The 23,570-nt window shown below is 41.8% G+C and overlaps 1 protein-coding gene across 3 annotated transcripts in view; it reads right to left on the bottom strand.

Moving 5' to 3' along the window:
- The window catches only part of CCS (copper chaperone for superoxide dismutase), a 125,864-nt gene that overhangs the window by 85,996 nt on the left and 16,298 nt on the right, over window positions 1-23,570 (bottom strand). For all 3 annotated transcript variants that reach the window (XM_053719974.1, XM_053719977.1, XM_053719976.1), the window contains exons 4-5: window positions 23,346-23,526; window positions 2,531-2,591 (exon numbers count right to left, since the gene is read on the bottom strand). In XM_053719974.1, coding sequence (XP_053575949.1) covers window positions 2,531-2,591; window positions 23,346-23,526 — 242 coding nt within the window. The remainder of the gene's footprint in view (window positions 1-2,530; window positions 2,592-23,345; window positions 23,527-23,570) is intronic.

Below are 23,570 nucleotides of genomic sequence, written 5' to 3' on the forward strand. Positions count from 1 at the left end.
CAGGAAAAGTACAACACAACACAAACACCGGCACAGGAAGAGTACAACACAACACAGACACCGGCACAGGAAGAGTACAACGCAACACAGACACCAGCATAGGAAGAGTACAACGCAACACAGGCACCAGCACAGGATGAGTACAACGCAGCACAGACACCCGCACAGAAATGTATATGTATGTATTGGGTACTTGTAAAGTGCGGCTAATCACCCGTAAGGGTCTCAAGGCGCTGCTCATTTTATCGACCTCGAAGGATGAAAGGTTGAGTGGACCTCGCCGGGCATCAAACCTGCAACCCTTGGGTTGCTACAGACCTCAGCCACAGTGCCTTAGCATGCCGAGCTATCTGTACAAGAGTACAACACAACACAGACACCCACAACCACACAGGAAGAGTACAACGCAGCACAGACACCGCACAGGAAGAGAACAACACAGCACAGACACCCACACCCACACATGAAGAGTAAAACGCAACACAAACATCGGCACAGGAAGAGTACAACGCAACACAGACACCGGCACAGGAAGAGTACAACGCAACACAGACACCAGCATAGGAAGAGTACAACGCAACACAGGCACCAGCACAGACACCCGCACAGAAATGTATATGTATGAATTGGGTACTTGTAAAGTGCGGCTAATCACCCGTAAGGGTCTCAAGGCGCTGCTCATTTTATCGACCTCAAAGGATGAAAGGTTGAGTGAACCTCGCCGGGGATCGAACCTGCAACCCTTGGGTTGCTACAGACCTCAGCCACAGTGCCTTAGCATGCAGAGCTATCTGTACAAGACTACAACACAACACAGACACCCACACAGGAAGAGTACAACGCAGCACAGACACCCGTACAGGAAGAGAATAACACAGCACAGACACTCACACAGGAAGAGTAAAACGCAGCACAGACACTCACACAGGAAGAGTAAAACGCAACACAAACATCGGCACAGGAAGAGTACAACACAACACAGAAATCGGCACAGGAAGAGTACAACGCAACACAGGAAGAGTACAACGCAACACAGAAATCCGCACAGGAAGAGTACAACGCAACACAGAAATCCGCACAGGAAGAATACAACGCAACACAGGCACAGGAAGAGTAGAACGCAACACAGAAATCCACACAGGAAGAGTACAACGCAACACAGGCACAGGAAGAGTAGAACGCAACACAGAAATCCACACAGGAAGAGTACAACGCAACACAGGCACAGGAAGAGTACAACGCAACACAGACACCGGCACAGGAAGAGTACAACACAGACACCGGCACAGGAAGAGTACAACGCAACACAGGCACCGGAAGAGTACAACACAGCACAAACACCGGCACAGGAAGAGTACAAAGCAACAGAGGCACCGGCACAGGAAGAGTATAACGCAACGCAGACACCGGAAGATTACAACGCAACAGAGGCACCAGCACAGGAAGAGTACAATGCAACACAGGCACAATAAGAGTACAATGCAACACAGGCACCGGCACAGGAAGAGTACAACACAACACAAACACCCACACAAGAAGAGTACAACAAAACACAAACACCGGCACAGGAAGAGTACAACGCAACACAAACACTCGCACAGGAAGAGTACAACACAACACAAATACCGGCACAGGAAGACTACAACACAAACACTGACACAGGAAGAGTACAACACAAACACCGGCACAGGAAGAGTACAACGCAACAGAGGCAGAGTCACAGGAAGAGTACAATGCAACACAGACACCAGCACAGGAAGAGTACAACATCGACATAGGAAGAGTACAACGCAACACAAGCACCGGCAGAGGAAGAGTACAACACAACACAAAACAGGCACAGGAAGAGTACAACGCAACACAGACCCCGGCACAGGAAGAGTACAACGTAACACAGACCCCGGCACAGGAAGAGTACAACGCAACACAGACCCCGACACAGGAAGAGTACAAAGCAGCACAGACACCAGCACAGGAAGAGTACAACACAGACACCAGCACAGGAAGAGTACAACGCAGCACAGACTCCCACACAGGAAGAATACAACGCAGCACAGACTCCCACACAGGAAGAATACAACGCAGCACAGACACCCGCACAGGAAAAGAACAACGCAGCATGGAAACCCGCACAGGAAGAGTACAATGCAACACAAACACCTGCACAGGAAGAGTACAACGTAACACAGACACCCGCACAGCAAGAGTACAATGCAACACAAACACCGGCACAGGAAGAGCACAACACAGACACAAGCACAGGAAGAGTATAACGCAGCACAGACAAAAGCAATGGAAGAGTACAACGCAGCACAGACACCAGCAAAGGAAGAGTACAAGGCATATAAGACCATATAAGATTTATTGTATTTTATTGTAGGAAACAAACAAGACGTACGAGACAAACATGAAAGTAAAAAGCATAGCTAACCAATAACAATCCTACTTCAGAGGTTAATGTAAAATATTTGGATACTGACAGATTTGTATCAGAACATTCAGCCACAAATTTACTAAATGATCAACTTACCCGATCGCTATCTCTAGGTCCTCCGTGTGAATTACCATCAGGATTATAATGTTTACCGCAGCTAATCACAAAAAGAACATGTATTACTATCTGTATCGTCGTCCACTAGTAATGCCATAAAGGCTTTGTAACCCCTTGTAATTCTTCCTATATCTCCTTCAATTGCACCATATAACTGCTCCCTATAACTCCTCCTATTGTACCATATAACTGCTCCCTATAACTCCTCCTATTGCACCATATAACTGCTCCCTATAACTCCTCCTATTGCACCATATAACTGCTCCCTATAACTCCTCCTATTGTACCATATAACTGCTCCCTATAACTCCTCCTATTGCACCATATAACTGCTCCCTATAAATCCTCCTATTGCACCATATAACTGCTCCCTATAACTCCTCCTATTGCACCATATAACTGCTCCCCATAACTCCTCTTATTGTACCAGATAACTGTTCCCTATAACTCCTCCTATTGCACCATATAGCTGCTCCCTATAACTCCTCCTATTGTACCATATAACCGCTCCCTATAACGCCTCCTATTGCACCATATAACTGCTCCCTATAACTCCTCCTATTGTACCTTATAACTGCTCCCTATAACTCCTCCTATTGCACCATATAACTGTTCCCTATAACTCCTCCTATTGCACCATATAACTGCTCCCTATAACTCCTCCTATTGCACCATATAACTGTTCCCTATAACTCCTCCTATTGCACCATATAACTGCTCCCTATAACTCCTCCTATTGCACCATATAACTGCTCCCCATAACTCCTCTTATTGTACCAGATAACTGTTCCCTATAACTCCTCCTATTGCACCATATAGCTGCTCCCTATAACTCCTCCTATTGTACCATATAACCGCTCCCTATAACGCCTCCTATTGCACCATATAACTGCTCCCTATAACTCCTCCTATTGTACCTTATAACTGCTCCCTATAACTCCTCCTATTGCACCATATAACTGCTCCCTATAACTCCTCCTATTGCACCATATAACTGCTCCCTATAACTCCTTCTATTGCACCATATAAACTCTCCCTATAACACCTCCTATTGCACCATATAACTGCTCCCGATAACTCCTCCTATTGCACCATATAACTGCTCCCTATAACTCCTCCTATTGCACCATATAACTGCTCCCTATAACTCCTCCTATTGCACCATATAACTGCTCACTATAACTCCTCCTATTGCACCATATAACTGCTCCCTATAACTCCTCCTATTGCACCATATAACTGCTCCCTATAACTCCTCCTATTGCACCATATAACTGCTCCCTATATCTCTTTATATTGCTCCGTATAACTGCTCCCTATAACTCCTCCTATTGTACCATATAACTGCTCCCTATAACTCCTCCTATTATATCATATAACTGCTCCCTATAACTCCTCCTATTACACCATATAAGTGCTCCCTATAACTCCTCCTATTGCACCATATAACTGCTCCCTATAACTCCTCCTATTGTACCATATAACTGCTCCCTATAACTCCCTCTATTGCACCATATAACTGCTCCCTATAACTCCTCCTATTGTACCTTATAACTGCTCCATATAACTCCTCCTATTGCACCATATAACTGCTCCCTATAACTCCTCCTATTGCACTATATAACTGTTCCCTATAACTCCTCCTATTGTACCATATAACTGCTCCCTATAACTCCTCCTACTGCACCCTATAACTGCTCCCTATAACTCCTCCTATTGCACCATATAACTGCTCCCTATAACTCTTCCTATTGTACCATATAAGTGCTCCCTATAACTCCTCCTATTGCACCATATAACTGCTCCCTATAACTCCTCCTATTACACCATATAACTGCTCCCTATAACTCCTCCTATTGTACCATATAACTGCTCCCTATAACTCCTCCTATTACACCATATAACTGCTCCCTATAACTCCTCCTATTACACCATATAACTGCTCCCTATAACTCCTCCTATTGTACCATATAACTGCTCCCTATAACTCCTCCTATTGTACCTTATAACTGCTCCCTATAACTCCTCCTATTGCACCATATAACTAATCCCTATAACTCCTCCTATTGCACCATATAACTGCTCTCTATAACTCCTTCTATTGCACTATATAACTGCTCCCTATAACTCCTCCTATTGCACCATATAACTGCTCCCTATAACTCCTCCTATTGCACCATATAACTGCTCCCTATAACTCCTCCTATTGTACCATATAACTGCTCACTATAACTCCTCCTATTGCACCATATAACTGCTCCCTATAACTCCTCCTATTGCACCATATAACTGCTCCCTATAACTCCTCCTATTGCACCATATAACTGCTCCCTATAACTCCTCCTATTACACCAAATAACCGCTCCCTATAACTCCTCCTATTGCACCAAATAACCGCTCCATATAACTCCTCCTATTGTACCATATAACTGCTCCCTATAACTCCTCCTATTGCACCATATAACCGCTCCCTATAACTCCTCCTATTGCACCATATAACTGCTCCCTAGAACTCCTCCTATTGCACCATATAACCGCTCCCTATAACTCCTCCTATTGCACAATATAACCGCTCCCTATAACTCCTCCTATTGCACAATATAACCGCTCCCTATAACTCCTCCTATTGCACCATATAACTGCTCCCTATAACTCCTCCTATTGCACCATATAACTGCTCCCTATAACTCCTCCTATTGCACCATATAACTGCTCGCTATAACTCCTCCTATTGTACCATATAACTGCTCCCTATAACTCCTCCTATTGTACCATATAACTGCTCGGTATAACTCCACCTATTGTACCATAACTTCTCCCTATAACTCCTCCTATTGCACCATATAACTGCTCGCTATAACTCCTCCTATTGTACCATATAACTGCTCCCTATAACTCCTCCTATTGTACCATATAACTGCTCGCTATAACTCCTCCTATTGTACCATATAACGGCTCCCTATAACTCCTCCTATTGCACCATATAACCACTCCCTATAACTCCTCCTATTGTACCATATAACTGCTCCCTATAACTCCTCCTATTGTATCATATAACTGCTCCCTATAACTCCTCCTATGGCACCATATAACTGCTCCCTATAACTCCTCCTATTGCACCATATAACTGCTCCCTATAACTCCTATTGCACCATATAACTGCTCCCTATAACTCCTCCTATTGCACCATATAACTGCTCCCTATAACTCCTCCTATTGTACCATATAACTGCTCTCTATAACTCCTCTTATTGCACCATATAACTGCTCCCTATAACTCTTCCTATTGCACCATATAACTGCTCCCTATAACTCCTCCTATTGTACCATATAACTGCTCCCTATAACTCCTTCTATTGTACCATATAACTGCTCCCTAGAACTCCTCCTACTGCACCATATAATTGCTCCCTATAACTCCTCCTACTGCACCATATAACCGCTCCCTATAACTCCTCCTATTGCACCATATAACTGCTCCCTATAACGCCTCCTATTGCACCATATAACTGCTCCCTATAACTCCTCCTATTGCACCATATAACTGCTCCCTAGAACTCCTCCTATTGCACCATATAACTGCTCCTTATAACTCCTCCTATTGTACCATATAACTGCTCCCTATAACTCCTTCTATTGTACCATATAACTGCTCCCTAGAACTCCTCCTATTGCACCATATAACTGCTCCCTATAACTCCTCCTATTGCACCATATAACTGCTCCCTATAACTCCTCCTATTACACCATATAACTGCTCCCTATAACTCCTCCTATTGCACCATATAACTGCTCCCTATAACTCCTCCTATTGTACCATATAACTGCTCCCTATAACTCCTCCTATTGCACCATATAACCGCTCCCTATAACTCCTCCTATTGTACCATATAACTGCTCCCTTATAACTCCTCCTATTGCACCATATAACTGATCTCTATAACTCCTCCTATTGTACCATATAACTGCTCCCTATAACTCCTCCTATTACACCATATAACTGCTCCCTATAACTCCTCCTATTGCACCATATAACTGCTCCCTATAACTCCTCCTATTACACCATATAACTGCTCCCTATAACTCCTCCTATTGCACCATATAACTGATCTCTATAACTCCTCCTATTGTACCATATAACTGCTCCCTATAACTCCTCCTATTACACCATATAACTGCTCCCTATATCTCCTCCTATTGCACCATATAACTGCTCCCTATAACTCCTCCTATTACACCATATAACTGCTCCCTATAACTCCCCCTACTGCACCATATAACTGCTCCCTATAACTCCTCCTACTGCACCATATAACTGCTCCCTATAACTCCCCCTATTGCACCATATAACTGCTCCCTGTAACTCCTCCTATTGTACCATATAACAGCTCCCTATAACTCCTCCTATTGTACCATATAACAGCTCCCTATAACTCCTCCTATTGTACCATATAACTGCTCCCTATAACTCCTCCTATTGCACCATATAACCGCTCCCTATAACTCCTCCTATTGCACCATATAACTGCTACCTATAACTCCTCCTATTGCACCATATAACTGCTCCCTATAACTCCTCCTATTGTACCATATAACTGCTCCCTATAACTCCTCCTATTGTACCATATAACTGCTCCCTATAACTCCTCCTATTGCACCATATAACTGCTCGCTATAACTCCTCCTATTGCACCATATAACTGCTCCCTATAACTTCTCCTATTGCACCATATAACTGCTCCCTATAACTCCTCCTATTGTACCATATGACTGCTCCCTATAACTCCTCCTATTGCACCATATAACTGCTCCCTATAACTCCTCCTATTGTACCATATAACTGCTCCCTATAACTCCTCCTATTGTACCATATAACAGCTCCCTATAACTCCTCCTATTGTACCATATAACATCTCCCTATAACTCCTCCTATTGTACCATGTAACTGCTCCCTATAACTCCTCCTATTGCACCTTATAACTGCTCCCTATAACTCCTCCTATTGTACCATATAACTGCTCCCTATAACTCCTCCTATTGCACCATATAACTGCTCGCTATAACTCCTATTGTACCATATAACTGCTCCCTATAACTCCTCCTATTGCACCATATAACTGCTCCCTATAACTCCTCCTATTGCACCATATAACTGCTCCCTATAACTCCTCCTATTGCACCATATAACTGCTCGCTATAACTCCTCCTATTGTACCATATAACTGCTCCCTATAACTCCTCCTATTGCACCATATAACTGCTCCCTATAACTCCTCCTATTGCACCATATAACTGCTCGCTATAACTCCTATTGTACCATATAACTGCTCCCTATAACTCCTCCTATTGCACCATATAACTGCTCCTTATAACTCCTTCTATTGTACCATATAACTGCTCCCTATAACTCCTCCTATTGTACCATATAACTGCTCCTTATAACTCCTCCTATTGTACCATATAACTGCTCTCTATAACTCCTCTTATTGCACCATATAACTGCTCCCTATAACTCTTCCTATTGCACCATATAACTGCTCCCTATAACTCCTCCTATTGTACCATATAACTGCTCCCTATAACTCCTTCTATTGTACCATATAACTGCTCCCTAGAACTCCTCCTACTGCACCATATAATTGCTCCCTATAACTCCTCCTACTGCACCATATAACCGCTCCCTATAACTCCTCCTATTGCACCATATAACTGCTCCCTATAACGCCTCCTATTGCACCATATAACTGCTCCCTATAACTCCTCCTATTGCACCATATAACTGCTCCCTAGAACTCCTCCTATTGCACCATATAACTGCTCCTTATAACTCCTCCTATTGTACCATATAACTGCTCCCTATAACTCCTTCTATTGTACCATATAACTGCTCCCTAGAACTCCTCCTATTGCACCATATAACTGCTCCCTATAACTCCTCCTATTGCACCATATAACTGCTCCCTATAACTCCTCCTATTACACCATATAACTGCTCCCTATAACTCCTCCTATTGCACCATATAACTGCTCCCTATAACTCCTCCTATTGTACCATATAACTGCTCCCTATAACTCCTCCTATTGCACCATATAACCGCTCCCTATAACTCCTCCTATTGTACCATATAACTGCTCCCTTATAACTCCTCCTATTGCACCATATAACTGATCTCTATAACTCCTCCTATTGTACCATATAACTGCTCCCTATAACTCCTCCTATTACACCATATAACTGCTCCCTATAACTCCTCCTATTGCACCATATAACTGCTCCCTATAACTCCTCCTATTACACCATATAACTGCTCCCTATAACTCCTCCTATTGCACCATATAACTGATCTCTATAACTCCTCCTATTGTACCATATAACTGCTCCCTATAACTCCTCCTATTACACCATATAACTGCTCCCTATATCTCCTCCTATTGCACCATATAACTGCTCCCTATAACTCCTCCTATTACACCATATAACTGCTCCCTATAACTCCCCCTACTGCACCATATAACTGCTCCCTATAACTCCTCCTACTGCACCATATAACTGCTCCCTATAACTCCCCCTATTGCACCATATAACTGCTGCCTGTAACTCCTCCTATTGTACCATATAACTGCTCCCTATAACTCCTATTGCACCATATAACTGCTCCCTAGAACTCCTCCTATTGTACCATATAACTGCTCCTTATAACTCCTCCTATTGTACCATATAACTGCTCCCTATAACTCCTATTGTACCATATAACTGCTCCCTAGAACTCCTCCTATTGCACCATATAACTGCTCCCTATAACTCCTCCTATTGCACCATATAACTGCTCCCTATAACTCCTCCTATTGTACCATATAACTGCTCCCTATAACTCCTCCTATTGCACCATATAACTGCTCCCTATAACTCCTTCTATTGTACCATATAACTGCTCCCTATAACTCATCCTATTGCACCATATAACTGCTCCTTATAACTCCTTCTATTGTACCATATAACTGCTCCCTATAACTCATCCTATTGCACCATATAACTGCTCCCTATAACTCCTTCTATTGTACCATATAACTGCTCGCTATAACTCCTCCTATTGTACCATACAACTGCTCCTTATAACTCCTCCTATTGTACCATATAACTGCTCCCTATAACTCCTTCTATTGTACCACATAACTGCTCCCTATAACTCCTCCTATTGTACCATATAACTGCTCCCTATAACTCCTCCTATTGCACCTTATAACTGCTCCCTAGAACTCCTCCTATTGCACCATATAACTGCTCCCTATAACTCCTCCTATTGTACCATATAACTGCTCCCTATAACTCCTCCTATTGCACCTTATAACTGCTCCCTAGAACTCCTCCTATTGCACCATATAACTGCTCCCTATAACTCCTCCTATTGTACCATATAACTGATCTCTATAACTTCTCCTATTGCACCATATAACTGCTCCCTATAACTCCTCCTATTGCACCATATAACTGCTCCCTATAACTCCTTCTATTGTACCATATAACTGCTCCCTATAACTCATCCTATTGCACCATATAACTGCTCCTTATAACTCCTTCTATTGTACCATATAACTGCTCCCTATAACTCATCCTATTGCACCATATAACTGCTCCCTATAACTCCTTCTATTGTACCATATAACTGCTCGCTATAACTCCTCCTATTGTACCATACAACTGCTCCTTATAACTCCTCCTAATGTACCATATAACTGCTCCCTATAACTCCTTCTATTGTACCATATAACTGCTCCCTATAACTCCTCCTACTGCACCATATAACTGCTCCCTATAACTCCTCCTATTGCACCTTATAACTGCTCCCTAGAACTCCTCCTATTGCACCTTATAACTGCTCCCTAGAACTCCTCCTATTGCACCATATAACTGCTCCCTATAACTCCTCCTATTGCACCATATAACTGCTCCCTATAACTCCTATTGCACCATATAACTGCTCCCTAGAACTCCTCCTATTGCACCATATAACTGATCCCTATAACTCCTCCTATTGCACCATATAACTGCTCCCTAGAACTCCTCCTATTGCACCATATGACTGCTCCCTATAACTCCTCCTATTGCACCATATAACTGCTCCCTATAACTCCTCCTATTGCACCATATAACTGCTCGCTATAACTCCTCCTATTGCACCATATAACTGCTCCCTATAACTCCTCCTATTGCACCATATAACTGCTCCCTATAACTCCTCCTATTGTACCATATGACTGCTCCCTATAACTCCTCCTATTGCACCATATAACTGCTCCCTATAACTCCTCCTATTGTACCATATAACTGCTCCCTATAACTCCTCCTATTGCACCATATAACTGCTCCCTATAACTCCTCCTATTGTACCATATAACTGCTCCCTATAACTCCTCCTATTGTACCATATAACTGCTCCCTATAACTCCTCCTATTGTACCATATAACAGCTCCCTATAACTCCTCCTATTGTACCATATAACAGCTCCCTATAACTCCTTACTATTGTACCATATAACTGCTCCCTATAACTCCTCCTATTGCACCATATAACTGCTCGCTATAACTCCTATTGTACCATATAACTGCTCCCTATAACTCCTCCTATTGCACCATATAACTGCTCCCTATAACTCCTCCTATTACACCATATAACTGCTCCCTATAACTCCTCCTATTGTACCATATAACTTCTCCCTATAACTCCTCCTATTGTACCTTATAACTGCTCCCTATAACTCCTTCTATTGCACCATATAACCGCTCCCTATAACTCCTCCTATTGCATCATATAACTGCTCCCTATAACTCCTCCTATTGTACCATATAACTGCTCCCTATAACTCCTCCTATTGTACCATATAACTGCTCCCTATAACTCCTCCTATTGTACCATATAACTGCTCCCTATAACTCCTCCTATTGCACCATATAACTAATCCCTATAACTCCTCCTATTGCACCATATAACTGCTCCCTATAACTCCTCATATTGTACCATATAACTGCTCCCTATAACTCCTCCTATTGCACCATATAACTGCTCCCTATAACTCCTCCTATTGCACCATATAACTGCTCCCTATAACTCCTCCTATTGTACCATATAACTGCTCACTATAACTCCTCCTATTGCACCATATAACTGCTCCCTATAACTCCTCCTATTGCACCATATAACTGCTCCCTATAACTCCTCCTATTGCACCATATAACTGCTCCCTATAACTCCTCCTATTACACCAAATAACCGCTCCCTATAACTCCTCCTATTGCACCAAATAACCGCTCCATATAACTCCTCCTATTGTACCATATAACTGCTCCCTATAACTCCTCCTATTGCACCATATAACCGCTCCCTATAACTCCTCCTATTGCACCATATAACTGCTCCCTATAACTCCTCCTATTGCACCATATAACTGCTCCCTATAACTCCTCCTATTACACCATATAACTGCTCCCTATAACTCCTCCTATTGTACCATATAACTTCTCCCTATAACTCCTCCTATTGTACCTTATAACTGCTCCCTATAACTCCTTCTATTGCACCATATAACCGCTCCCTATAACTCCTCCTATTGTACCATATAACTGCTCCCTATAACTCCTCCTATTGTACCATATAACTGCTCCCTATAACTCCTCCTATTGTACCATATAACTGCTCCCTATAACTCCTCCTATTGCACCATATAACTAATCCCTATAACTCCACCTATTGCACCATATAACTGCTCCCTATAACTCCTCATATTGTACCATATAACTGCTCCCTATAACTCCTCCTATTGCACCATATAACTGCTCCCTATAACTCCTCCTATTGCACCATATAACTGCTCCCTATAACTCCTCCTATTGTACCATATAACTGCTCACTATAACTCCTCCTATTGCACCATATAACTGCTCCCTATAACTCCTCCTATTGCACCATATAACTGCTCCCTATAACTCCTCCTATTGCACCATATAACTGCTCCCTATAACTCCTCCTATTACACCAAATAACCGCTCCCTATAACTCCTCCTATTGCACCAAATAACCGCTCCATATAACTCCTCCTATTGTACCATATAACTGCTCCCTATAACTCCTCCTATTGCACCATATAACCGCTCCCTATAACTCCTCCTATTGCACCATATAACTGCTCCCTAGAACTCCTCCTATTGCACCATATAACCGCTCCCTATAACTCCTCCTATTGCACAATATACCCGCTCCCTATAACTCCTCCTATTGCATAATATAACCGCTCCCTATAACTCCTCCTATTGCACCATATAACTGCTCCCTATAACTCCTCCTATTGCACCATATAACTGCTCCCTATAACTCCCCCTATTGTACCATATAACTGCTCCCTATAACTCCTCATATTGCACCATATAACTGCTCCCTATAACTCCTCCTATTGTACCATATAACTGCTCCCTATAACTCCTCATATTGCACCATATAACTGCTCCCTATAACTCCTCATATTGCACCATATAACTGCTCCCTATAACTCCTCATATTGTACCATATAACTGCTCCCTATAACTCCTCATATTGCACCATATAACTGCTCCCTATAACTCCTCATATTGCACCATATAACTGCTCCCTATAACTCCTCCTATTGTACCATATAACTGCTCGGTATAACTCCACCTATTGTACCATAACTGCTCCCTATAACTCCTCCTATTGCACCATATAACTGCTCGCTATAACTCCTCCTATTGTACCATATAACTGCTCCCTATAACTCCTCCTATTGTACCATATAACTGCTCGCTATAACTCCTCCTATTGTACCATATAACGGCTCCCTATAACTCCTCCTATTGCACCATATAACCACTCCCTATAACTCCTCCTATTGTACCATATAACTGCTCCCTATAACTCCTCCTATTGTATCATATAACTGCTCCCTATAACTCCTCCTATAGCACCATATAACTGCTCCCTATAACTCCTCCTATTACACCATATAACTGCTACCTATAACTCCTCCTATTGCACCATATAACTGCTCCCTATAACTCCTCCTATTGCACCATATAACTGCTCCCTATAACTCCTCCTATTGCACCATATAACTACTCCATATAACTCCTCCTATTGCACCATATAACTGCTCCCTATAACTCCTCCTATTGCACCATATAACTGCTCCCTATAACTCCTATTGCACCATATAACTGCTCCCTATAACTCCTCCTATTGCACCATATAACTGCTCCCTATAACTCCTATTGCACCATATAACTGCTCCCTATAACTCCTCCTATTGCACCATATAACTGCTCCTTATAACTCCTCCTACTGTACAATATAACTGCTCCCTATAACTCCTATTGTACCATATAACTGCTCCCTATAACTCCTCCTACTGTACAATATAACTGCTCCCTATAACTCCTCCTATTGTACCATATAACTGCTCCCTATAACTCCTCCTATTGTACCATATAACTGCTCCCTATAACTCCTCCTATTGTACCATATAACCGCTCCCTATAACTCCTTACTATTGTACCATATAACTGCTCCCTATAACTCCTCCTATTGTACCATATAACTACTCCCTATAACTCCTATTGTACCATATAACTGTTCCCTATAACTCCTCCTATTGCACCATATAACTGCTCCCTATAACTCCTCCTATTGTACCATATAACTGCTCCCTATAACTCCTCCTATTGTACCATATAACTGCTCCCTATAACTCCTCCTATTGTACCATATAACTGCTCCCTATAACTCCTCCTATTGTACCATATAACTGCTCCCTATAACTCCTCCTATTGTACCATATAACTGCTCCCTATAACTCCTCCTATTGTACCATATAACTGCTCCCTATAACTCCTCCTATTACATCATATAACTGCTCGCTATAACTCCTCCTATTGTACCATATAACTGCTCCTTATAACTCCTCCTATTGTACCATATAACTGCTCCCTATAACTCCTATTGTACCATATACCTGCTCCCTAGAACTCCTCCTATTGCACCATATAACTGCTCCCTATAACTCCTCCTATTGCACCATATAACTGCTCCCTATAACTCCTCCTATTGTACCATATAACTGCTCCCTATAACTCCTCCTATTGCACCATATAACTGCTCCCTATAACTCCTCCTATTGTACCATATAACTGCTCCCTATAACTCATCCTATTGCACCATATAACTGCTCCTTATAACTCCTTCTATTGTACCATATAACTGCTCCCTATAACTCATCCTATTGCACCATATAACTGCTCCCTATAACTCCTTCTATTGTACCATATAACTGCTCGCTATAACTCCTCCTATTGTACCATACAACTGCTCCTTATAACTCCTCCTATTGTACCATATAACTGCTCCCTATAACTCCTTCTATTGTACCATATAACTGCTCCCTATAACTCCTCCTATTGTACCATATAACTGCTCCCTATAACTCCTCCTATTGCACCTTATAACTGCTCCCTAGAACTCCTCCTATTGCACCATATAACTGCTCCCTAGAACTCCTCCTACTGCACCATATAACTGCTCCCTAGAACTCCTCCTATTGCACCATATAACTGCTCCCTAGAACTCCTCCTATTGCACCATATAACTGCTCCCTATAACTCCTCCTATTGCACCATATAACTGCTCCCTAGAACTCCTCCTATTGCACCATATGACTGCTCCCTATAACTCCTCCTATTGCACCATATAACTGCTCCCTATAACTCCTCCTATTGCACCATATAACTGTTCGCTATAACTCCTCCTATTGCACCATATAACTGCTCCCTATAACTTCTCCTATTGCACCATATAACTGCTCCCTATAACTCCTCCTATTGTACCATATGACTGCTCCCTATAACTCCTCCTATTGCACCATATAACTGCTCCCTATAACTCCTCCTATTGTACCATATAACTGCTCCCTATAACTCCTCCTATTGCACCATATAACTGCTCCCTATAACTCCTCCTATTGTACCATATAACTGCTCCCTATAACTCCTCCTATTGTACCATATAACTGCTCCCTATAACTCCTCCTATTGTACCATATAACTGCTCCCTATAACTCCTCCTATTGTACCATATAACTGCTCCCTATAACTCCTCCTATTGTACCATATAACAGCTCCCTATAACTCCTCCTATTGTACCATATAACAGCTCCCTATAACTCCTTACTATTGTACCATATAACTGCTCCCTATAACTCCTCCTATTGCACCATATAACTGCTCGCTATAACTCCTATTGTACCATATAACTGCTCCCTATAACTCCTCCTATTGCACCATATAACTGCTCCCTATAACTCCTTCTATTGTACCATATAACTGCTCCCTATAACTCATCCTATTGCACCATATAACTGCTCCTTATAACTCCTTCTATTGTACCATATAACTGCTCCCTATAACTCCTCCTATTGTACCATATAACTGCTCCCTATAACTCCTCCTATTGTACCATATAACTGCTCCCTATAACTCCTCCTATTGTACCATATAACTGCTCTCTATAACTCCTCTTATTGCACCATATAACTGCTCCCTATAACTCTTCCTATTGCACCATATAACTGCTCCCTATAACTCCTCCTATTGTACCATATAACTGCTCCCTATAACTCCTTCTATTGTACCATATAACTGCTCCCTAGAACTCCTCCTACTGCACCATATAATTGCTCCCTATAACTCCTCCTACTGCACCATATAACCGCTCCCTATAACTCCTCCTATTGCACCATATAACTGCTCCCTATAACGCCTCCTATTGCACCATATAACTGCTCCCTATAACTCCTCCTATTGCACCATATAACTGCTCCCTAGAACCCCTCCTATTGCACCATATAACAGCTCCCTATAACTCCTCCTATTGTACCATATAACTGCTCCCTATAACTCCTCCTATTGCACCATATAACCGCTCCCTATAACTGCTCCTATTGCACCATATAACTGCTACCTATAACTCCTCCTATTGCACCATATAACTGCTCCCTATAACTCCTCCTATTGTACCATATAACTGCTCCCTATAACTCCTCCTATTGTACCATATAACTGCTCCCTATAACTCCTCCTATTGCACCATATAACCGCTCCCTATAACTCCTCCTATTGTACCATATAACTGCTCCCTATAACTCCTCCTATTGCACCATATAACCGCTCCCTATAACTCCTCTTATTGCACCGTATAACTGCTACCTATAACTCCTCCTATTGCACCATATAACTGCTCCCTATAACTCCTCCTATTGTACCATATAACTGCTCCCTATAACGCCTCCTATTGTACCATATAACTGCTCCCTATAACTCCTCCTATTGTACCATATAACAGCTCCCTATAACTTCTCCTATTGTACCATATAACAGCTCCCTATAACTCCTCCTATTGTACCATATAACCACTCTCTATAACTCCTCCTATTGTACCATATAACCGCTCCCTATAACTCCTCCTATTGCACCATATAACTGCTCCCTATATCTCCTCCTATTACATCATATAACTGCTCCCTATAACTCCTCCTATTGCACCATATAACTGCTCCCTATAACTCCTCCTATTACATCATATAACTGCTCCCTATAACTCCTCCTATTGCACCATATAACAGCTCTCTATAACTCCTATTGTACCATATAACTGTTCCCTATAACTCCTCCTATTGTACCATATAACTGCTCCTTATAACTCCTCCTAATGTACCATATAACTGCTCCCTATAACTCCTCCTATTGTACCATATAACTGTTCCCTAGAACTCCTCCTATTGCACAATATAACTGCTCCCTATAACTCCTCCTATTGTACCATATAACCGCTCCCTATAACTCCTTACTATTGTACCATATAACTGCTCCCTATAACTCCTCCTATTGTACCATATAACTACTCCCTATAACTCCTCCTATTGTACCATATAACTGCTCCCTATAACTCCTCCTATTACATCATATAACTGCTCCCTATAACTCCTCCTATTGTACCATATAACTGCTCCCTATAACTCCTATTGCACCATATAACTGCTCGCTATAACTCCTCCTATTGTACCATATAACTGCTCCTTATAACTCCTCCTATTGTACCATATAACTGCTCCCTATAACTCCTATTGTACCATATAACTGCTCCCTAGAACTCCTCCTATTGCACCATATAACTGCTCCCTATAACTCCTCCTATTGCACCATATAACTGCTCCCTATAACTCCTCCTATTGTACCATATAACTGCTCCCTATAACTCCTCCTATTGCACCATATAACTGCTCCCTATAACTCCTTCTATTGTACCATATAACTGCTCCCTATAACTCATCCTATTGCACCATATAACTGCTCCTTATAACTCCTTCTATTGTACCATATAACTGCTCCCTATAACTCATCCTATTGCACCATATAACTGCTCCCTATAACTCCTTCTATTGTACCATATAACTGCTCGCTATAACTCATCCTATTGTACCATACAACTGCTCCTTATAACTCCTCCTATTGTACCATATAACTGCTCCCTATAACTCCTTCTATTGTACCATATAACTGCTCCCTATAACTCCTCCTATTGTACCATATAACTGCTCCCTATAACTCCTCCTATTGCACCATATAACTGCTCCCTATAACTCCTCCTATTGCACCTTATAACTGCTCCCTAGAACTCCTCCTATTGCACCATATAACTGCTCCCTATAACTCCTCCTATTGTACCATATAACTGCTCCCTATAACTCCTCCTATTGCACCATATAACTGCTCCCTATAACTCCTTCTATTGTACCATATAACTGCTCCCTATAACTCATCCTATTGCACCATATAACTGCTCCTTATAACTCCTTCTATTGTACCATATAACTGCTCCCTATAACTCATCCTATTGCACCATATAACTGCTCCCTATAACTCCTTCTATTGTACCATATAACTGCTCGCTATAACTCCTCCTATTGTACCATACAACTGCTCCTTATAACTCCTCCTATTGTACCATATAACTGCTCCCTATAACTCCTTCTATTGTACCATATAACTGCTCCCTATAACTCCTCCTATTGCACCTTATAACTGCTCCCTAGAACTCCTCCTATTGCACCTTATAACTGCTCCCTAGAACTCCTCCTATTGCACCATATAACTGCTCCCTAGAACTCCTCCTATTGCACCATATAACTGATCCCTATAACTCCTCCTATTGCACCATATAACTGCTCCCTAGAACTCCTCCTATTGCACCATATGACTGCTCCCTATAACTCCTCCTATTGCACCATATAACTGATCCCTATAACTCCTCCTATTGCACCATATAACTGCTCCCTAGAACTCCTCCTATTGCACCATATAACTGCTCCCTATAACTCCTCCTATTGCACCATATAACCGCTCCCTATAACTCCTCCTATTGTACCATATAACTGCTCCCTATAACTCCTCCTATTGTACCATATAACTGCTCCCTATAACTCCTCCTATTGTACCATATAACAGCTCCCTATAACTCCTCCTATTGTACCATATAACAGCTCCCTATAACTCCTTACTATTGTACCATATAACTGCTCCCTATAACTCCTCCTATTGCACCATATAACTGCTCGCTATAACTCCTATTGTACCATATAACTGCTCCCTATAACTCCTCCTATTGCACCATATAACTGCTCCCTATAACTCCTCCTATTGTACCATATAACTGCTCCCTATAATCCTCCTATTGCACCATATAACTGCTCCCTATAACTTCTCCTATTGCACCATATAACTGCTCCTTATAACTCCTCCTATTGTACCATATAACTGCTCTCTATAACTCCTCTTATTGCACCATATAACTGCTCCCTATAACTCTTCCTATTGCACCATATAACTGCTCCCTATAACTCCTCCTATTGTACCATATAACTGCTCCCTATAACTCATCCTATTGCACCATATAACTGCTCCTTATAACTCCTTCTATTGCACCATATAACTGCTCCCTATAACTCCTCCTATTGTACCATATAACTGCTCCCTATAATCCTCCTATTGCACCATATAACTGCTCCCTATAACTTCTCCTATTGCACCATATAACTGCTCCTTATAACTCCTCCTATTGTACCATATAACTGCTCTCTATAACTCCTCTTATTGCACCATATAACTGCTCCCTATAACTCTTCCTATTGCACCATATAACTGCTCCCTATAACTCCTCCTATTGTACCATATAACTGCTCCCTATAACTCCTTCTATTGTACCATATAACTGCTCCCTAGAACTCCTCCTACTGCACCATATAATTGCTCCCTATAACTCCTCCTACTGCACCATATAACCGCTCCCTATAACTCCTCCTATTGCACCATATAACTGCTCCCTATAACGCCTCCTATTGCACCATATAACTGCTCCCTAGAACTCCTCCTATTGCACCATATAACTGATCTCTATAACTCCTCCTATTGTACCATATAACTGCTCCCTTATAACTCCTCCTATTGCACCATATAACTGCTCCCTATAACTCCTCCTATTGTACCATATAACTGCTCCCTATAACTCCTTCTATTGTACCATATAACTGCTCCCTATAACTCCTCCTATTGTACCATATAACTGCTCCCTATATCTCATCCTATTGCACAATATAACTACTCCCTATAACTCCTCCTATTGCACAATATAACAGCTCCCTATAACTCCTCCTATTGCACCATATAACTGCTCCCTATAACTCCTCCTATTGTACCATATAACTGTTCCCTATAACTCCTCCTATTGTACCATATAACTGCTCCCTATAACTCCTCCTATTGTACAATATAACTGCTCCCTATAACTCCTCCTATTGCACCATATAACTGCTCCCTATAACTCCTCCTATTGCACCATATAACTGCTTCCTATTACTCCTCCTATTGCACCATATAACTGCTCCCTATAACTCCTCCTATTGTACCATATAACCGCTCCCAATAACTCCTCCTATTGTACCATATAACTGCTCCCTATAACTCCTCCTATTGCACCATATAACTGCTCCCTATAATGCCTCCTATTGTACCATATAACTGCTCCCTATAACTCCTCCTATTGCACCATATAACCGCTCCCTATAACTCCTCCTATTGTACCATATAACTGCTCCCTATAACTCCTATTGCACCATATAACTGCTCCCTATAACTCCTCCTATTGTACCATATAACCGCTCCCTATAACTCCTCCTATTGCACCATATAACTGCTCCCTATAACTCCTCCTATTGCACCATATAACTGCTCCCTATAACTCCTCCTATTGCACCATATAACTGCTCCCTATAACTCCTCCTATTACACCATATAACTGCTCTTGTTAAATCTTACTATTACCCCATATAACTCCTCCTATTGTACCATATAACTGCTCCCTATAACTCCTCCTATTGTACCATATAACTGATCCCTATAACTCCTATTGCACCATATAACTGCTCCCTATAACTCCTCCTATTGCACCATATAACTGCTCCCTATAACTCCTCCTGTTGCACCATATAACTGCTCCCTATAACTCCTCCTATTGCACCATATAACTGCTCCCTATAACTCCTCCTATTGCACCATATAACTGCTCCCTATAACTCCTCCTGTTGCACCATATAACTGCTCCCTATAACTCCTCCTATTGCACCATATAACTGCTCCCTATAACTCCTCCTATTACACCATATAACTGCTCTTGTTAAATCTTACTATTACCCCATATAACTCCTCCTATTGTACCATATAACTGCTCCCTATAACTCCTCCTATTGTACCATATAACTGCTCCCTATAACTCCTATTGCACCATATAACTGCTCCCTATAACTCCTCCTATTGCACCATATAACCGCTCCCTATAACTCCTCCTATTGCACCATATAACTGCTCCCTATAACTCCTCCTATTGCACCATATAACTGCTCCCTATAACTCCTCCTATTGCACCATATAACTGCTCCCTATAACTCCTCCTATTGCACCATATAACTGCTCCCTATAACTCCTCCTATTGTACCATATAACTGCTCCCTATAACTCCTCCTATTGCACCATATAACTGCTCACTATAACTCCTCCTATTGCACTATATAACTGCTCCCTATAACTCCTCCTATTGCACCATATAACTGATCCCTATAACTCCTCCTATTGCACCATATAACCGCTCCCTATAACTCCTCCTATTGCACCATATAACAGCTCCCTATAACTCCTCCTATTGCACCATATAACTGCTCCCTATAACTCCTCCTATTGCCCCATATAACTGCTCCCTATAACTCCTCCTATTGCACAATATAACTGCTCCCTATAACTCCTCCTATTGTACCATATAACAGCTCCCTATAACTCCTCCTATTGTACCATATAACTGCTCTCTATAACTCCTCCTATTGCACCATATAACTGCTCCCTATAACTCCTCCTATTGTACCATATAACAGCTCCCTATAACTCCTCCTATTGTACCATATAACTGCTCCCTATAACTCCTCCTATTGCACCATATAACTGCTCCCTATAACTCCTCCTATTGTACCATATAACTGCTCCCTATAACTCCTCCTATTGTACCATATAACTGCTCCCTATAACTCCTCCTATTGTACCATATAACAGCTCCCTATAACTCCTCCTATTGTACCATATAAATGCTACCTATAACTCCTCCTATTGTACCATATAACAGCTCCCTATAACTCCTCCTATTGTACCATATAAATGCTCCCTATAACTCCTCCTATTGTACCATATAAATGCTACCTATAACTCCTCCTATTGTACCATATAACAGCTCCCTATAACTCCTCCTATTGTACCATATAACTGCTCCCTATAACTCCTCCTATTGTACCATATAACTGCTCCCTATAACTCCTCCTATTGTACCATATAACTGCTCCCTATAACTCCTCCTATTACACCATAATACTGATCCCTATAACTCCTCCTATTGTACCATATAACTGCTCCCTATAACTCCTCCTATTGCACCATATAACTGCTCACTATAACTCCTCCTATTGTACCATTTAACTGCTCCCTATAACTCCTCCTATTGCACCATATAACCGTTCTCTATAACTCCTCCTATTGCACCATATAACCACTCCCTATAACTCCTCCTATTGTACCATATAACAGCTCCCTATAACTCCTCCTATTGCACCATATAACTGCTCCCTATAACTCCTCCTATTGTACCATATAAATGCTACCTATAACTCCTCCTATTGTACCATATAACAGCTCCCTATAACTCCTCCTATTGTACCATATAAATGCTACCTATAACTCCTCCTATTGTACCATATAACTGCTCCCTATAACTCCTCCTATTGTACCATATAACTGCTCCCTATAACTCCTCCTATTGTACCATATAACTGCTCCCTATAACTCCTCCTATTACACCATAATACTGATCCCTATAACTCCTCCTATTGTACCATATAACTGCTCCCTATAACTCCTCCTATTGCACCATATAACTGCTCCCTATAACTCCTCCTATTGCACCATATAACTGTTCTCTATAACTCCTCCTATTGTACCATTTAACTGCTCCCTATAACTCCTCCTATTGCACCATATAACCGTTCTCTATAACTCCTCCTATTGCACCATATAACCGCTCCCTATAACTCCTACTATTGCCCCATATAACTGCTCCCTATAACACCTCATTTAACCCTTTGAATTTACCTTGCACACCCATCAGAAATGTCCCCAAAGTCATGTACATGAATCCCATGCAGCCCAGGGCTCAGGCCATCCAGCGTCCCATCGATAATACATTTCTTCTCATTTGCTTGCAAAAATCGCACAACGCCCTGTACAGGACACTCCCCACCAGACATCATGGCTACGGCAGAGCCGAGGTTCTCTAAAGAAGAGAAGACATAAAGCTGACTATTATTATAGGTCTCT

The sequence above is a fragment of the Bombina bombina genome, chromosome 7, assembly GCF_027579735.1.
Source record: "Bombina bombina isolate aBomBom1 chromosome 7, aBomBom1.pri, whole genome shotgun sequence".
Taxonomy (NCBI): domain Eukaryota; kingdom Metazoa; phylum Chordata; class Amphibia; order Anura; family Bombinatoridae; genus Bombina; species Bombina bombina.